Source organism: Varanus komodoensis, unplaced genomic scaffold (genome assembly GCF_004798865.1).
Source record: "Varanus komodoensis strain SLA01 unplaced genomic scaffold, ASM479886v1 scaffold11, whole genome shotgun sequence".
Taxonomy (NCBI): Eukaryota; Metazoa; Chordata; class Lepidosauria; order Squamata; family Varanidae; genus Varanus; species Varanus komodoensis.
In genome coordinates this window covers 5,581,177-5,600,266 of record NW_025335317.1, presented here as the reverse complement: position 1 = coordinate 5,600,266, position 19,090 = coordinate 5,581,177, and the positions used below count along the sequence as shown (strand labels likewise).

Genomic DNA, 19,090 nt, shown 5'->3' with positions numbered 1-19,090 from the left:
AACCTATGGAATTCACTCCCCAAAGAGGTCCGCCTGGTTCCGTTGTTACTGGTTTTTCGGCGCCAGGTAAAGACCTTTTTATTTAAACATCATTTCAATTGTTAAAACATATGATCTAGCCAGGGCAACTTCTTCTTCCTTCTCTTTCTCCTCCTATATTTTTATTTTATACTGATAATTCTAATTTTATATTTGTAAATCAATGTATTTTTTGTATTTTTGTATTTAATGGTAATTTATTATGTACTATTGTATTTCAATGTATTTTATCATGTTGTAAGCCGCCCCGAGGTTTCGGCAAGGGGCGGCATAGAAATGTTATAACAACAACAACAACAACAACAACAACAATAATAATAATAATAATAATTTCTACTGCAGTGTTTCCAAAAGCCATTTTCTTCCCTTATCTCCAAAATTCATGTCCCCAGCTGGTAAGGGCAGGGCATACACAGAACCTGCTTTCTGTCCGCAGATCCCTTTCCAGATCAAGTTATCCTATGAATGGATGCTGTGCAGGCCTAAAAAGATCTAGCCTGGCTCAGCCCGGCAAGCACAGTATCCCTTACCAGGCAGAGACTTTGCTTTTACTCATTGAAGTGAATTGCTTTTTGTGAGGTGTACGTATTTTGGGGAGGTAACATCAGCACCCCATTCCACCTGACCATATGAAAGGTCCCTATGGAAGTTTCATGGGGAAAAACCTGGTGAGCAGCCCTCCCGTTTTCCTATGTACTGGATGAAGGAACACACAGTCAATGGCAGAGAGTTCTAAAACATCACGTGGATATATGGTTGCAGTTCTTAAGTATGTAAGAGCTGGAACAGATCATGATCTGTTGCGAAGGAGGTGCTATAAATAGAAACAAGTGATGGAGTCAGACCTGTCTGTCTCTCTGTGACTCCGCCGGCTGTGATCTCATACATTTCCAGAGTACTTCACAAGGTATTCAAGGTGCCACAACTCTTTCATAATGCTTCCGTGATTCCTGTACCTTCCTGTATAATGGTTTAGAAATGCGCTACTTAGCAGTACTTTATTGTGCTCTATTTTGATGAGCCATCTTATGTTGACATATAATGGAAAGTTTAGTTTCTGGTTAAGTGGTGGCAAGTAGTATCTGGGCCGATGTTACACATGCTTAAGATTTGTGGCAGCTCCTGATACAGAGAGAGAGTTTGAAAATGGGTAGAAATATGTGCATTCCGTATATCAGGAAGGGGAGTTGTGACTACCTGCTAGGAAGGTCCCAGGGACTTTTCTGCCAGTGGATTTTATGCTTGTATCTAACCCACCAAATACGAGTAGGAAGACACAACTTCAGAAGTGGTCTATTCAAAATGCTTCTAACCAGTTGGGTCATGATTACCATTGCTATTTTAAAGATATTTTAAAGGCCACTTTTGGTTCCTTGTTCCGACATTACTATCCTATGTATAGAACTTCTGGAGAATACTTCGAGGTTAGTTCTCTTGAGATGAGGGCAAACTGGTGACCCAGAATATATTCAGATATAAACATGCATTCTATTTTATCAAGAGACCTGGGAATAATGAGCTTCCTTCTTCTGATGCAGCTGTGGACTGGAATCTTAGGTACTATTTTGAGCTAACTGTAGTTTAAGCGTATGTCCAAACTGGAGCAAACGTCTCCTGTTGGGCAAGTTAGAAGGGGCAGCAAGCAAACCAAAGGCTTGCTTACATTACAAAATCGTGTAAAACAAAGTCAATTGCTGTGTCTTCATAATATCTGTTTTATTTACAAATGCAGAAGCAGAGCATTTTGTAGGCATATTGTTTACGCAAGTTAAGAATGCTCATTCCTCAAATAGTATCTGAGATTGATTAAACTTTCTTAACCTGAAGATTCATCAGCTGAGTCTTTCCCAGATGAATAAAACCTTTATAGCTTTCCCTTCAGAACAGGCTTTCTTATACTCCCCCTGCCCCCCCACCACAGGGACAAGTTTAGGAGTTTCCCTAAACTTCACTAGATACAGGTAAAGGTTCTGTCTACCAGTTTACCTGTGCCTTCATTTCCTCCTTTTTGAGGCCTCTGGAGGTATCGCATGCCCCACTGACTACTTACTGATATATCTTCTGGTAAGGCATTAACCAGCCCCCTAAAATGTATGTTTTGGTTTGGTTATAAAACTACTATATTTGGTATACTAAATCTGTAAGTTCTTCTTCTTCAGACGATAACTACAGATTTACTGAGGTTACTTTTAAAAGCTTTTAAGCCTAATGATAATTTTATGAGCAAATCAAATTAATATAGCACAACTTTAGCAGCATAAAGGAATTCTTATATTCCTAAGTAGTCTTCCTTAACTCAATACTCTCCTGATGTTTTGGAACACAATGTCCAGCATTCTTTGTCCCAAAGAAGCACTATACCAGTTTCCTTCCATGGCTTCAAAATTTCTAGAAATTTTACATTGTCTGTGCTAGCTATGTACATTACATATACCAGCTATATATCCAATCAAAACTATCCAGGATATGTAGTGTGTTAAAAATGTAGTAAACAGTAAGAGTACAACATAAAGTAAGAAAAATATTTTGAGACTATTTAAAAATAATTTTCTTCAAAGAAAACATGTTTTAGCAGCTTTTATACAAGATAACTGGTAGGGGGAAATTTAGCAGTTTTTAAAATGTTCATCACTGGAATGCTATTTCTCCAAGTCAGTAAAGAACTAGCCACCATAATATTACTGTTTTAAATGTGTGTCTTTAGTTGTGTGTGTGTGTGTGTGTGTGTGTGTGTGTAATATCACTATTTATAGCATACTTCTGCTATAACTTGCTCTTGGATCTTTAAAATCAAGAATGCAGTTAAATTTGACAAACTATTAGGTTAATGATTATATACATATTATTATACAATCTGCAGAGCTAATGTAGCTGCATATTGCATTAAGATAATTGGATCAGTCAATCAGATAGGAATGGCCGTGGGGGTACTTTATTGTTCTACAGAGCACTTCATATATTTATTTTAGTTATGACTGATTTGCAATCTCTGCTACTCAGATGGATCATAATTTGAATGGCATATGCTCTCAACACAGTGCTCCAAAGACTCTTCTTTCTCTGGCACACATATGACCAAATCATTGAGAAAGCCGAGTAAACCCTGGGCACTTCTTAGAGCAGAAAAGAGAATATTCCCACCCATTTGAGTCTGCATGATGAATACAAGCTTGCCAGTGGATTCTGTGAAGTTGCAGTTTTCGGAATGGTAGTCAGTATCCTGAAGGCTGAGTGCCAAGGAATTGACGCTTTTGAATTGTGGTGTTGGAGAGTCCCTTGGACTGCAAAGGGATCCAATCGGTCCATCCTAAATCATCAACCCTGGCTGTTCTCTGAAGGACAGCTACTGAAGCTGAAGCTCAAATACTTTGGCCCTCTACTGAGAAGGAACAGCTCACTGGAGAAGACCCTGATGCTGGGAACGATTGACGGCAAAAGGAGAAGAGGATGGCAGAGGCTGAGGTGGGTGGATGGGGTCACTGGTGTGGTGGCCATGGGGTTGGGTGGACTGCGGGGGATGGTGGAGGACAGGAGAACCTGGCATGCTGTGGCCTGTGGGGTTGCGCAGGATCAGGCATGACTTTGTGCCTGCACAACAAGTCAGTATCCGCAAAAATCTGGGGACTCAGTGAGGCTTGCTGAAGCAGACCAAAGCTGTTGAATTCCTGGGCTTGGCCGTTGGACTCCGGTCTGCTTTGAGGCAGTTGTGAGTTCAAGCTGCTGGTGAGCACACCCCATGGTTGCATGGTGCTCACCCGGAAGTGAGCCCCATCCCTCTTCTGAGCCACTTGGATCAGCCTTCGTTTCCTTTGAACGAGGAAGACGTGTGCTCACGTGGTGCTCACCAGGGTTGGAGTGCCGCACAAACTCTGCACAAGCAGCGTTCCTTTTCCACGCCATGTGCAGCAGCACGAAGGACACGGAATACAGGTGGCAGTCGCACAACTTTTGTTCTGTGAGTGTTCAAGGCTTCCTCTTGGTTCTGCTCAGCTCTGCTCTCTTTTCAAGACCTGAGCACAAGAAGAAGTCCGTGAACGCCAGACGGGAGGATCCTGTGCAGCTTCGGCCCGTCCTTAAGACCAAAGTTCATTCAATCCAAGCTTTCTGCTCACACTCCGCTGCCCCACCGAGAAGCTCACAAGTAGGACGTGAGGGTGCGCGCATGCTCCCGGTCACGTTCCCCAGCAATTAGTGCATGCTGCTTCTGGTAGCCCTCATGACTACTGCATTTCCCCGAAAATAAGACCTAACCAGAAAATAAGCCCCAGCATGATTTTTCGCGATGCTCGTAATATAAGCCCTACCCCAAAAACAAGCCCCAGTTAAGATCGTCAGCCAGATGGATGCATTTAGAACGTCTGCTGCAACACACCACAGGCGTATTGAATTGTAAAATAATAATATTAATATATAATTAAATATAAATAATATTATTGACATTAATATTTAAAATAAATGATAATATAAATTATAATTAAGTATTTGTAAATACCCAAGCAGGCGCCTTTGAACGAGAGGGAAACGTCTATGGAAACAGATGAACTCGAGGCTTGCTGCCGAATGACCATTCGGAGGACGGACACAATGCACGAATAACGTCTGCACTTGATAACGTACTGGCGTGTTTCATAATTCAATTCACTGGGTGTTGTAGCGGACGTACTTAATGCACTCGTGTGTTGCCACTCCTGTCTCATAAGTCTTCAATTAACACTTGATTTAATGGTAAATTTAAAGGGAATAATATTTTGACCCCCAGACAAGATGGGTGCAAAAAGAAAGAGCTATTTCATCAAGTACAAGAAAGGAATTGCGTAGCACTCTTGGGGCAAGAATATTACTGCTTTTATAAGGGAAAAATAAGACATCACCTGAAAATAAGCCCTAATGTGTCTTTTGGAGCAAAGATTAATATAAGACCTGGTCTTATTTTCGGGGAAACACGGTAGTAGCCATTGATGGTCTTATCCACCATAAATTTAGCAAAACCAGTTTTAAAGCCATCCAGATTAGTGGCCATCACAAGCTCCTGTAGTGGCTTATGCAATCACAGATATTACAGTGTCAAAAGACTTGTAGAGAATCTAGTACTGGATAACTCGCAAGGCATATCACATGTAAAGAACAAGAACTGAACTCATCGATCGAGACATGACTGTTCAAGAGGGAAATATAACTAAACGTTGAAAGAAAAGGCTAGCCATGTTACATAACGATGACAATCGCTATGGAGAAAGGCAAGTGCTAATTTTAAGGGCATGAGGTATTATTTTTCTCCATTTCTTCCTGCTATATGAGTCAGTCGGGTGTGGTGGTGAGGGCTGGACCGTGGAGATCCAGCTTCTTGTTCTTACTCAGCTGTGAAATTCACTACGTGACTTCGGACCAGATGCATAGCCTAACTCAGCCTAACTTCGCTCATAGGGCTGTTGTGACACTAAATGGAGAGGAGACCCTCACAAGCCACCGTGGGTTCCTAGCAAGAGGAAGAGAGGTGGGGTATGAATGTAATACAGCAGTATTTTTCTTTCCAAATAGTTATCAGTAGAAAAAGAACCTTCTCTTCCTACAGTCCAAACCAATATTTAGGCTCAGTTTTCAGAAGATCCATGCAATATGGAGAGAATGTTCTGAATAAAGAATTCTAATTACCTGGCAAGTCATGTGGGGAAACTCATATGGGCTTTTACATTTCTGAAATTTGCATTTTGATTTCAGACATTTGAGATGCTGTTGCCATTTTGGAATTCAGGGAGAACCACCATTACAGAGCTCATGGAAAGTGGCTGATAACTCTTCGAATTCTACCTTGTCTTTTGATGGGGTTTTTTGACCTATGAAACAATCAATGTTCCATGAAGCATTTTCTAGCTAACTCTTGATAATGAGGGAGATGGTGGGTGTTTTAGAGGTTCTAATTAACCATGAGAATGTGAGAAAACACAAGCTCATGGGGTTAGGTAAGGGTGGTAGAGAAATCTGTATGTATGTTACATGCAAATACATATGTTGCTAACAAAAATTGTTGCTAAGCATTTGCAGGTACCTTTAACATTTTTGTACGAGACAGAATTACAATAGGCACAGATGCTCTCAGCGTGAGACCTGCAGTGATACAAAATCACAGTAGAATTTGTACATCTTGGGGACCTATTGATGAACAAGCACTCTGCTTGAAAAATAAATGAAAACATCTCAAGAATGGTTTTGAGTTGGATCCATTAGTGTCTCCTTATTTTGTCTGCTACAGCATTAAATACTGCAACAATTAATCTCAGACTTTCCTGTCTGTTCCTCATTATCAGAATATTTTAATTCTATCATCCCTCTTTATTGCTGGGGACTTGGACCAAAAGAAGTTAATGAGAGAATCTGTTAAAATATAACTTTACTGTATGAAAACCATGGATCTCCTGCTTTTCAGAGGTAAAACAAAACAGCTTCTTCAGGATTTTCTGTACCAGAAAAGGCAGCGGACTTGGAGAAAGACAGATCTGACCCATGGGACACGATTTGCCTGGAACGTAATTTAAAAACATCTTTAAACAAACAGGTGTTCAATACCAAAGATGTGTAAGAACTATGAGGGATGTTGACAAGCACCAATACGTTTTGGGTAAACTCTGGTGTACAAAACAAGCTCTCTCTGTAGGATGTTTTTAATAGCAGGATTGGATCAGGGTAAGGGGAGAATGCCTATAATTAATCTGGGGCTTGGCCAGTTTCACATGAAAAGTATCAAGTAAAACAGGCCTCAGTTATACATTACTGGGACATCCATCCAGTGGAACTTCAAGTTTATCTATTTTGTACAAGTCACCTTGGCTTTCATCATGAGCTGAACATTCCAGCTACAGTTGCGACGGGCCTTTTGGGATGTGGCTCCTCTGACTTCCCTTGTGTTTGGCCTTGGCTTAGGAAGTCTCCTGAGCTCCAGGAATGCTTGCAGAACTCTGGTTGAGCAACTGGCAACCTTCTTGCAGGACAAAGGCCGCAAGTCACGGGAATGGAAGAAGGACACAGCTTCTGCAACATGAGTGTGGGACATGATTCTTGGCGGGTGCCCATGTGAATGCTTGGCATACTTGGCACCCAGTTGGACTCATGGCTGTGAGAAAGCAGGCTGGAGTCCAGGGACTCTAGCTGAGGGGACCTGTTGAATTCCCAAAGCAGATACCTCACACATCCCTAGTTTCAGCCAGTATTTAAAGAACTGGTGATAACAAAAGCTTAGGTATCACATGCTGTGTCTGTTCATTTAAGATTAGCTGTAACACGTCACCACTACTGTCAGAATGAATGGTGAGTGATCATTATTTCAGATGCACTTTAATAATACCGTAGCTTGTGCTGATTACCTGGATCTTAGTGACTAAACTGGTCCTTCTGGTTCTACATGGTTGGTGTCTATTAGCACTTGTAGTTCTGGAACACTTGCTAAATTAATAATCAAGATATTCTGAGCTTCATTTGCAGCATTTGCTTGCTCACGCTCATGCTCGCATGCACACTCAGGTTATACAAAGGTAACTCATGCATAAAAAGAGGCAACTAGTACATAAAAAGATACCGTTCTCCATTCCCTTTGCTTTGAAACCTTGATCTATTACTTGCAGGCAATGGAACATTTAAGAATAAACCAAGCTCAAAGTTAAAAATGTAGACTAAGGGAAGAGTAATACTGACCATGAAATGTTCTAAGGTAGCCCTTCCTGATCTTCCGTAGCATGGTTACTCTGAATAAAGTCCCAATGCAACAAAGAAAAGGTCCCTAGCACTGCTGAATGTCCACTGAAATCAGTTGTAGAAGTACGACAAACCTAGCTGCTTAGTACAACATTACTACAAAGTTCTACTAGTTCTGTTCTAATCGGAAACTATTAACCAATCCCATGCTATGAACAGATGTGCTAGTGAGATATCCTAGAGTTATTTTCATACGGGCTCTCAAAGGATTTTTTTTTCTTGAACAAGAATACGTAAACAACTTAACAGCTCAATGACCACAACTGGGATAGGTGAAGAACTCAAAGAAAAATGGATTCAAGGAGTGGGCAAAGAAAAAGATGAGGCCAGAAGTAATTATGTGGAGTCTGGGGTGACTCTCTGGATGTTCACAAATTTATCATGCAAATGTTGTTTCCATGTAATTTCAAGTTTTTCGGCATTTTCATTAAACACCTCTCCCCACCTTGTCCAAGTAAGTGTCCAACTTTATCTTGCCTTTTACCTTCTTTCTGAGTATGAAGGGAGACAGACATCTCTTCAATCTGACATTAAAGCAAGTCTTGAGAAATAGAAGTAATTAACCTTCTGCATCTCTAACCATATGGGTGACATTTCTACTTAGAACCAGGTCATATGAATTAATACGTGAATCTCAGAAGCATTTTTCCAAGAGATGCCCTTTTTCACACGTCCTTTTTGTAAAATAAGTTTACTTTCCTAAAGTGAAGGGTACTGCTTAGCTTTGCTTTGTCCCCTCCCTCTTCAGTGTTGCTTCCCAGATGTTGGAGAAGCCCCCTCTCCTCATGTTCAAACTAGGAATCATAGAATGCTATATTTTAATTTGAGGAACAGCTGATGCAGCAAGTACTACCTCAGCATCCGAAAATAATTCTCCCAAGTTAATAAATACTGACTGTCTGCCGGGCAAAGTCTGAAACCTGTGAACTGCTTGGGGACAAAAGCAATAGCTATTCAAGGGACAGGCTCAGGTTCTAAAATACTGACACTCTGGTCCACTTGTTTAGTAGCAGCTTTCTGTGGCAACATAATCTGCTTGTGACCTTATTTTTTTGTTTACAGATACGACACTTACAGCAGATGTTAAACAGCAACTAAGCATGAGTAGATGATGCCTTGTAGCCTGAGGTGCAAACAAAATCTTGCCTACACTTTGAACTTGTTTTAGTGTTTGATGTGCCACATAAATGCATAAATAATCTGTCTTATTGCCAAGTTGTCCATTTGGTGGATCACTTTGCCCACAAACCAGCATGGAATAAAAGCACACTCTGGAATGGCTTGCAACTCCTCCAATTCATGCTTTTTTCCTCCGGAATGCAGCCTCTGAAATGCATCTGGGTGTTACAGTACTAAGGTATTATGGATATGCAGGTTCTAAAACAGGTGTGCACTCCTTGTTATCTGCTGTGCTGAATACAGCACATCAGGTGTGTGCTTTTGGTCAGGAGCTTAATTACTCTCCTTCCATTTCTGCAGTCTTGGGCAGACTAAGCCTCAGTGCATCACCCTGTGTGACTGGAAAGTTGCATTAGTTGGTGGCAAGTTATGTTGTAGAGGCTGGTCATTAGACATGGTCATGAAAAATATGAAAGCAGAAAGGGAGCGATGCATCAGTAGGCCTAGTCCTTCAGTGGTTAACTGTGCTGCAAAAGGAAGGGGGATGGGGGTGACTAGAGCGCTGTACTGAAGTTATTCCTCGTTTTCCTTGCCTTACGATTCATGACCTGGAACAAGCCTCCTTAGCAGCTAACAGGTCTAGCACATATGGTTCCTCTGATGGAAACTGTGCATGGCAGGAAGACTCGAATCTTATCAACAGAAATTTGTGTAGGGTAACTTTAACTAGTGACCCTTCAATAAGCTACTTTGGTTCTTACTAGGTAAATTTGCTAGTATCCACATATTAAGCTTAGCTCTGAGAGAAAAAGATGGTCTTCAAGGTTCTCAGATCCTGTATTCTAATACCATTCACGTTTTCAAAAAGTAAATAAGACACTTCAGAGTTACAAAACAGCTGCCCGTTAGTCCATCTAGAAGTTTCCAAATTTATTTAGGAAAAAAAATAACATGAGCAAAATGAGAGTACTTTCAGTGTTACAAGAAAGTATATAAATGTCTAGCAATAGTCAATCTGATTTTTTTAAATACAAAATAACCACATGAACACCTAATATACAGGTTTCATTTGAATACATATTTATTAGATAAATATTAGGTTGTCACATCATCTAACTACATACAGTTTTGCAAGACTAAAAATCACAATTATTTTTTCTGACCAGTTTTAAAGTATGAAATGATTGCATTGTACTGTACATACAATGTACAAACAAAGACAATGGCCATTTTTGCATGTTAATTCAGATTGTACTTTTTTAAATTCTCCTCTGATCACAATATCAAAAAATTGTACAAAGTATGAATTTGGTTACAATCTTTTATTATTTAATCCCCTTATTTTCTTCATTATTTTTGTAGCACCCTAAAAATACACAGGTGATAAGACTAGTACACTTAAGCTAATTATTACAAGAAGGTAAAACAAAAAAGCAACAAAAAATCTTTTCACAAAGGATCCAGAGTATCTTACAAGAAGTGAAACAAATGTGGAGACTTCACAAACGCTAACAAACAGGATTCATTTTCCACATAAGATGGATCTTCAAGCTTTAATTTTTCCTGCAAAATAAAAACAATGCACATTCCAAGGAAAATGAATGCATTTCTGTTAACATGTCTCTATTTCCCATTTACATATGTACAGATGTCCCTGGAGTCTCCACTGCAGACATTGGTGTGTTTTCATCATCATATAGTAATAATGATGTCTTGGCAGTAGAACTATAAATCTCAGTGAGTTTTTCTTCTAGGTGGGTGTCTATAGGGAAACAATTAAACTAACTCAAACCAAATGCCCCTGACACAGGAAGTAAAAATATGCTGTGGGGATATCAGCTTGCCTTCTAAAACAAAGTATTTCATTAAGGCTGCAATCCTATACTCTTACCTGGGTGTAAGTCTCATTGAACTTAATGGAGCTTACTTTAGAGTAGACTTGCATAGGATCACACTGCACATTGTTTAGTAGGTTTTCTCCACATTCTAATGTGATGACAGTGAGCAGATTAAAATTAACTTTTCATTTGCTCTACCCTAAAACAGTCCCGATAGTAATATGCTGATGAGTAATCTGTGTGTGTGTTTGGAGGTGTAGATCAGGCATTCTGGGCTGACTTCACAAAGGATGCCCTATGGATAAATATGCCCTTTGATAAAATATAAAGGAAGTACATGTTGGGATCTTAGCAGCTACTTTCCCTTGTGCACAAACCCAGCTCAGATAGCCCTTGTGTTCAGTCAACTTGCGTTCCCTTTCTGCAGACCTGATCAGTCCACATAGATCTAGAGCAGTCCAAAATGCATATTTCTTTTCCTAGTGGAAATACATCTTCAAATAATGGAAAGCCTTAAAACAATCTATGTTCATTAGGTTTCGGGGGATTCTCTCCTCCAACAAGTACTTTTTTCTATGATGCATTTAGATTGCCATTAGCCAAACAATTAAAAATTAAAAAGTCCTGAATGCATCTACTTTTAAATGGTTCTGTTTCCAGTTAAACAGAAGAAAAATCCCTTCAAGTAATTCGTGTAGCGAGAGGCGTACACAACCGCAGAGGAGCAATCTTAGAAAATCAGTGAGAATCTGAACAGATGAAAGACAATTTATGGCTTAAAAGGCCTACACAAGAGAGATACCAGTCAACCAGTCACCTGCTGAACCTGCTAGATGACGGGGGACCAGGTGGGCTCCTGCAGGTAGCTCGGACAGGTGTGACGTGCCTGGTTTAATGGTTACAGGACTGTGTCTACATAGCTTTAAAAAGAGCAATAAAAAGTCAGCTGCCCATACAAATCGTTTCCATAGACACGAAAATGCTGCAGCAAAATACAGGGGGAAACGAGTGTAGAAAAAACAAGCGGTACTGCATTTCTAAGGGAAGGCGCTGCTAAGCATCCGTGTGCCAGCGGTACCCCATCCCGGTTGAAGAACCATTTGACGACCCAGGAGTCCGATGGCAGAGAGTCTTTGCCGTGCATATAAGATAATAAAATATATCTTGTACTACTTTCCCCTCTCCTGTGCATAGGACAGTGTCATTTTCTAAGAGAGATAAGGAAGAGCTTCGAAAATAGCTTCTCGAGTTATTTATGCTAAGATAGTTAAGCTCTTTACTATTTCTTTGCGTGACAGTTCAGGACACCAGCCAGTTGTATTATATTTGTCTGTGAAACTGATAGGGGCTAATTTATCAAAGGGAAAAGTAAATGCTCCTGTAGTCCAAGACCCCTTTACCAAAACAAAACACACGCACACAAAAAATACCCACTTTTTCCTGGACTAGTTAAAAACAAACGTATAATCAGATCATGAAAATGTTGAATATTATAATCAAAGATGATACTAACATATTCACAAAAGGTATTTACAATAGCAATTCTTAAAATAACTGATTTTGCATAATGAACAGCACTTCTTTTGAGGAAAAAAATAGAGAAAACCTCAATGAAAGGGTGGTGGGGAGAAAGTAAATGGAAGATCATTTCTACATAAAATGTTTTACAAATTCAACACATCTACTGGAAAATAATAGAGGAACTAAAACTGCCATTTCCTGTAATATCTACAGCAAGGTGCTGTGGACTAGCATATATTTATATTTATATATATAAAACAAGATGCATATACAGCAGTGGGGTTGATGCAAAGAACAAATGCTCAGGATTTACAAGCGTGACTTTGGTGACGAGAGCAAGTTCGGAATGGAATGCACACATCATGCCATTCACAGAGGGCAGGTGGGTGGCGCTTACACACTGACACCAACAAGCAAGAGTTCATCTGGCACAAAGTCGAAAGCCTACTGTGGAAATGGAATATGGGGGCACTGGATTTGATTCTGGGAAGGGAAGGAAGCAATCACCGTTTCTTTATTCACAAAAATGCAAGATCTGTCCATAGAAGGCAGATGATGAAATGTTGGCCCGGAAGGGCCGAGTTGGCACACATGGACGTCTTAACATACAGATACTATACATAATTTATAAAGAGAGCACGAAAATGGGCCCACAAGCACCTGGAAGCTCATGCAGGAGGGAAGCAACCACATGAGAAGCGGAGAGACCATGGAAGCCGAGCGACGTGCGGGCCTGCAGTACTATTGTACCAAACGGGCTTCTTCCCAGGCCCATTATCCTTGGAAATACCTTTCTGACGGGAGGGGGAAGGTCCTGGCAGCGACATGATTCAACGAACGTGAAAAAGGAAATAAAACGGCTGAACGGCTTAAGACAAGCTGGAAAACGCATACCAAACGATGAGGGGGTGCAAGGTGCCTCTCCCATTGCAAAAGCCTTTTGAATCAGTTACATGAAACAACACGAACCGCCTTCACCTCCTTTTTCGTAACTTTGCCACCATTCCCTGCTAGGAACTGAGTGACGGTCTAATTGCGCTGGTTAGAAAATGGAAAGCTCTCAGTGACAGCATTTTGCTTTTTTGCTTTCCCCCCTTCGTATACCAATATGGTTCTTCATACCCCTCCCCCTTTTAAAAAATAGTTGGCTTCTATATTATCACAAAAGGTGGCCATTTGAACCAAATCCCTCGAGGGAAAAAAGCTGAAAAAGGGAGACGGGAGAAAACAAATATCCAAGTCTCCTTGTTAAACCAAATGAGTTACTCTGCCCACAAGGTTACTCAAAGAAGGATTGCTAGAGTTTAGAAAAACACGCTTGCCACAGCCTGGAGATTCGCAGGACTCTTCCTCCATGGAGTAAGTACTGCCCAAACAACAGACTCCTCCCTTTGATGCATTTTGTATTTTTATCCTACTTGTGACAACTTTATTGATTTTTTTGTGCTTTTTGGTATGTGTTTTATGGTTTCGAGTTTGTTTGGCTAGTCTGAAAGTGCTGCCAAATGTCCTTATTCTGTCTGACAGGAATGTACAGACCAGAGCTTGCACAACTTGGGAAGGAACACAGTGGAACAGGTGCTACGGCAAAAGGGGGAAACCCATGGAAGATCATGAGTTGGAAGGACATTCTGAAACTGGTCAATTAGAACCGTTCTGTTGCCTTTTCTTCCTTCCTTTGCTGAAACTGGTTTCCGGTGGGATATTTGTCACTACATCTATCCCAAAACCCATTCTCCATCTCTCTGCAGAATTAACAAGTGAGGTTTTCCACAGTTGCACAAACCATTTGTGATGTCGAGTGGCAGTCTAGGAGGTCCCCCACTGCATTGTCCTCTTGCTTTGCCCCACCACAATGGAGCTCCACTCAAGCAGTTTTGAGATGAAGAAAACAGGGACTGTGCACCAGTTGCTCAAGCTGTGAGTTTGTCCTCGTGGGAAAGGGTGGTTTGGGATTCCTCACTGTGAAGCTACAGATGTGTCAAACAAGTGAGAGGTGTTGGAGGCAAAATACAGAAGGCTTCAGTTGTTCTCAAAAAGAGAGAGAAGGTCGTCATTGCTATTGCTTGGTAAATCGGGGGGATCTAGGTATGAAAGTAGCTCATCTGGATTCGTGAGTTCTGGAAGCAGCTGGAAAATAAAGATGGGAAATGTGAAGACAGTGAAATCATAGCGGTAAAGCAGATGGCACTTCGAGGGTGTACAGTCCTTTGTTTATTGGAGGGTACAGTGTTGCGAGTTCTTTTCAGGGTTACAGAAACGGCTGCTTGATGCATTCTAGCCAGTGCAATTAGAGGTAGCTATTTGATGGCCAGCTAGGAGAACCATCAGGTCACTAAGGCACCAGGTGAAGAAATGGAACAAGCGATCAGTTCTGCACGAAAAACTGCCGCTAGGAAGTGGTTTTCTGAGCAGCCTTCCCCTGCCAATATATGTAAAAAATACCTACACGTAAAAAGGTATCACGCTGGAGAAAGGGCTAGCTCATACTTAGATCTTTCTCCCTGGCATTCTAGTTTTGCATGTGCAAAAATAACTTTTTTTTAAATGTAGAAAAGCATTCACTTCCATCCCTGCAGCCTGAACAGTACAGCTCAGTTTGTAAATTCTCCACGTAAGGCTTTTTCCTCATCTGTTTCATCATCTCTGGGACACACTAATATTATGCTTTCTAGATTATCCTGTGCCAAAAAGTCACTCACTTGATTTGCTACAATGGCAGTCAAAGGTGTGGCCGAGAGTGAACACAGCAGGCTTGTTATGGGCTCAGTGCCATCACACTCATCCTCGTAAAGCACATGAAATTACGCAACCAGACAAAGTGTTGCACATACCACAAATGCTTTTATGGGACAGCAACTTAATAAGGGTAGCATGTATTATGTATGCTTATTTTATGTAAGCTGTCCTGAGGCTTTAAGCGATGGGACAGGATACAAAAATTCTAAATAAATAAAAAAAATGTATTTGATCTTCTATACAGATTTCCTTAATGTTGCTTATGAGGTTCTGCAGGTTATTTTCAGCTATCTTTAGGGCTACGTTTACATAGCATACTTCCCTTCAAGAAAGCATAAAACTGTTGATCCAGAGTAAATGGTAATCATTTTGGCAGACTGCTGCCTGTTGAATGGAGTGTTGATGCTTTACCTTTGCCTAAAATTGATCAAGAATGTATTGTGAACACTGGGGGTGCTATTTTTTTAAAGGTTAGATTCAAGAACGAGTCAGTATAATTATTAAAATTGCATCAGCACTGCTGTATCTGATTTAGCTATATTAACTTTCTTCATCTGTATACTGCCCTCCAATCTTCCCGTGTTATATAAACACATGTAAAGTTAGATATTGGTTGAACAAAAACTAGTGCAGCTTTAGTTTGCCAGGGATTCAGAAAAGCTTGAAATGGGCTGCCAGGAAATGGTCATCACGGTGAACACGAATCGTCTCATTTGTTTTCAGGGCAACGGAATGGCCAATAACCCTCCCTCGACAGGAAAGGTGTGGATTGTGACAGTGATGTGCCCATGTTGGGTGTGTGATCATAATTAAGCTTTCCCATGGATTAGATTTCTCCTCCCCCACATTAGAGGTTTTTCTACCAAGCCTCCTGCATGGTTTTTCTCAGCTTGCCTCCCCCCTGCCTCCCCACCCCGGTTTCTTGTTTTCGTAAAACAGTCTGGTCTTTGCCCACATATGCATTTTGCCCATCCCACTACCGCTAATCATCACAGGAACGGCTTTCTTGTGGACTAAATTGTATCATGTCAAGGAAGCAATTCCATGATTCCTGGCACTAGTTCCTGGACTGCAGCAGTCACGTGGCCAGCACTCCCCAGTGCTAAAACATGAACCAACACGGAAGACGGAACCATGCAAGTTTTCTGATTCAGCACGGAAGTATATTTAGAAACAGAATTTGCCACTGTGTCTGTTTTCAGTGCAGAACATTGCCCACAGAATGTATAACCGTATGCTCTGTGCCTGTTCCTAAGGACCCTTTGACATTTAGATGTCCAATCTTTCAAAAACTGGTTGGCCCATAAAAAAGATATTTAGAGGGCGATCCTATGGATGGCACCCTTGCTGCTTGAGAGCCCCAAGCTCTGGGGCTTCCAAGCTTGCTGTGCCCATTCAGACTTTCTCTGGTGAGCTCGGCTGGGGCAGAGACAATCCTAAGTCCATGGGGATTCCCACTGGACAGATGTTTTAGCCTGTCTAGCAAGGGCATGTTGAAGTGCGAAGGAAAGAGAAGGTGGATGACGTGGACCTCCTCATACGCTGGGACACTCCTTCTTCCTCCTGGGAAGTTGTTTTTCCAGACTTGGAGAGGCCATCTATGTAGCTCTCTCCATACTGGCTGTGAGGGGGAGGGCAGCATCTGGTGTCAGACCACTGACACCCCCTTTGGAATTCCTGTCCCTGACTCCAGAGCCAGCCTATGGGCCCTGGGATGCTCCCCAAGGGGGAGCATATGATTCCATTCTGTTTGAGAATCGAGACAAACAACATCACATCTAAATAAATAGTTTCTGGTCCCTTTCTCTCCCTTCCCCATCCCTAGCTGCCACCTTTCTCTCCTCCCTCGTCCTCAGCCTTTCCCTTTCTCTCCCACTCAACTACTGATCTTCCCGTTTCTCCTTTCTCCCAGCCTCCAGCTTCTTTGTGTCCCCCCATCTGTTTTCCTTTCTGCTCGCTGGAAAGCTGATCAGTGGCAGGTTCAGAAACAGGAAGGAGAGGCCAGTGCCTTAATTTTTTCCCCTTTGGGTTAAAAATGTGAAGAGTGCCAAGGTACTGTTGGAGATGCCCACTGGTGCCCACTGCTGTAGGAGGCCAGAACTCTGACCCTGTTAGGTACTGGCCCTGCACTGTATTGTCAGAGATGGAATAAGGAGGGTGAGGAGAGGCGACTGGTACGTTCATATATGTCAGAATTCAGCATTGCTGTTGAACCCTGCCCCTATCTCAGGCCAAGGCATCTGTCTGTGGAATTAGCATCTATAATATTCTGAAGCCCTTTAAAATAATGCAAGGTCCTCAAACAAGCCGTCTTATGTTACTCTTGCCATCACTGCTCCCTCTGCGAGCTCAACCTTGGACGACTGTTTCTCTGGAGCACGTGGCTCCTGGTGCACATGGGCCGAACGCCCTTGCACGAGAGGCCCCTTCCTTGTGGGGAAAGCTGGTCTTCCGGCAGCCCGCTCCTCACCCACCCCCACCATCCTGGACAAGAGAACCCCCTGCGTGACATGGAGCAGCAGCTTAAAATGGACAGCCATTTTTCTCAGCAAGGCTGGAGTTGGCCTCATTAGTGGTCGTGATCAAATGCAGAAAATGAGGGCGCGTGCCTGGACAGCCGCCCCACACCACTTTTCCCCTCCTTCGGAACTGCCAGGTACGTTCTAGAGCAAGCAGATGACAGAATGACGCAGACTTACATCCAGCGAAGGCTCCGGCATGTCAGATGTCCCCTGCCCACCAGCCTGCCCTTCTAAGGCTGAGGAGGGGTTAAAGGCCAGGTCATTGTGTGGATGGTTGCTAGAAGCGGCCTGTGGTGGCTGGCGGGACTGCTGGGACGGAGGACCGCTGTGATGTAATGGCTGCCCTGACTGGCTGCTGGGATGAGGGACGTGCAAACCTTGCTGCATGGAGCTATGGGGCTGATCGGTGTTGCCGGGATGAGAGATCTGCGGAGGAGGAGAGAAGCAGGAAAGCAGAGTGAGGCGAGGAGGCACCAAGCTGCCGATGGCATGAGCGGGGCGGAGCGGCACGGGAAGCTGCCCCCACGGGCCACGGAGCAGGGGAGGCATGTGCTGCAAAACTATCCACGTGGGGCGGCCTTCTGCCCTCCGGGAAAAGATGGCCCCGGAGGCAACCGAGTAAGCGATTCTCGGGAGTTGGAAAAGTGTTTTTAGAAGGCTCGGCTCCTGCCGGTTCCTGCCCTGAAACGCCTATGGCACCTGAAAAAATGGAAATATTTAGTGACTTGTATAACATACATCGTGATAACCGGAGAAAGGAGCTCTGCACCCTTCGGGGAAGGAGAAATCAGTTCTGTTGCGGTTCTGATTTAGTTACATTTTCTGTGAAAATAAGGCGTCGCTATGAGAGAAGCAGCTTTCATCATCGGGGGCCAAGGAGAAAAATCACCCGAAGCTTGACATTCCTTTTTTTTCTTGCTTAAAAAAAATCCAGCCAACCTGTGTACTTGCGTATGTGCACACACTTCTAAAATATAACTTGCTTTTGTTTCTTGGTGAACCACAATCCTTTTGGTAGAAACCTTTCTTTAGTGACAGACCATTGCAATGAAGAATATTAAATCTATGAATATTTCTTTAAAAAGAGCATCCCTTGAATTCCGTTGCTACGCAGGAGCAAACATCACACAAGAGCAGAAAACATAACACAAATCAACATGAAGTGTGCCAAAATCTGAAAGCACAGTAGTCCTATGAACACATGCAGATGAAGTGGAATCCCAAGCATGTTTAGGCAGGAAAAAAATGCTCTACAGCTTCCAGGAGAATTGATTTTTTCCTGTCTAAAGGAATCTAAGGATTGCCCCCTTAAATACTTTTGAACTATTTCTATTTAGTTGTAATAGAAAACATTTAAATTAATCAAAACATTCAAGTGATTTTTATACTTTAAGTAACTGATCACTGCAGTTTGCTTTTTCATCCATTATGAATTACCTTAGATGTGTCAACTGAGGCCAAGCTTCTCATTCCTTCTAGAAACAAGCTATATGGTAACTGTTTTCTCAACTGTCTTTCATAGTTATTTATTCATATAAGGGTCCCCCTCCTGTAGGAAGGGGCATG

At 42.1% G+C, this 19,090-nt stretch overlaps 1 protein-coding gene across 14 annotated transcripts in view; it reads right to left on the bottom strand.

Annotated features, from left to right (window-relative positions):
• Positions 1-9,961: 9,961 nt before the first annotated feature.
• The window catches only part of ZMIZ1 (zinc finger MIZ-type containing 1), a 394,693-nt gene continuing 385,564 nt past the window's right edge, over positions 9,962-19,090 (bottom strand). For 13 of the 14 annotated variants that reach the window (XM_044420292.1, XM_044420291.1, XM_044420296.1 and 10 more), the window contains 2 exons: positions 17,702-17,950; positions 9,962-14,393 (listed from right to left, as the gene is read on the bottom strand). In XM_044420292.1, the coding sequence (XP_044276227.1) occupies positions 14,286-14,393; positions 17,702-17,950 (357 nt within the window). In that variant the 3' untranslated portion in view covers positions 9,962-14,285. The remainder of the gene's footprint in view (positions 14,394-17,701; positions 17,951-19,090) is intronic. The other variant, XM_044420298.1, reaches the window with a different exon arrangement.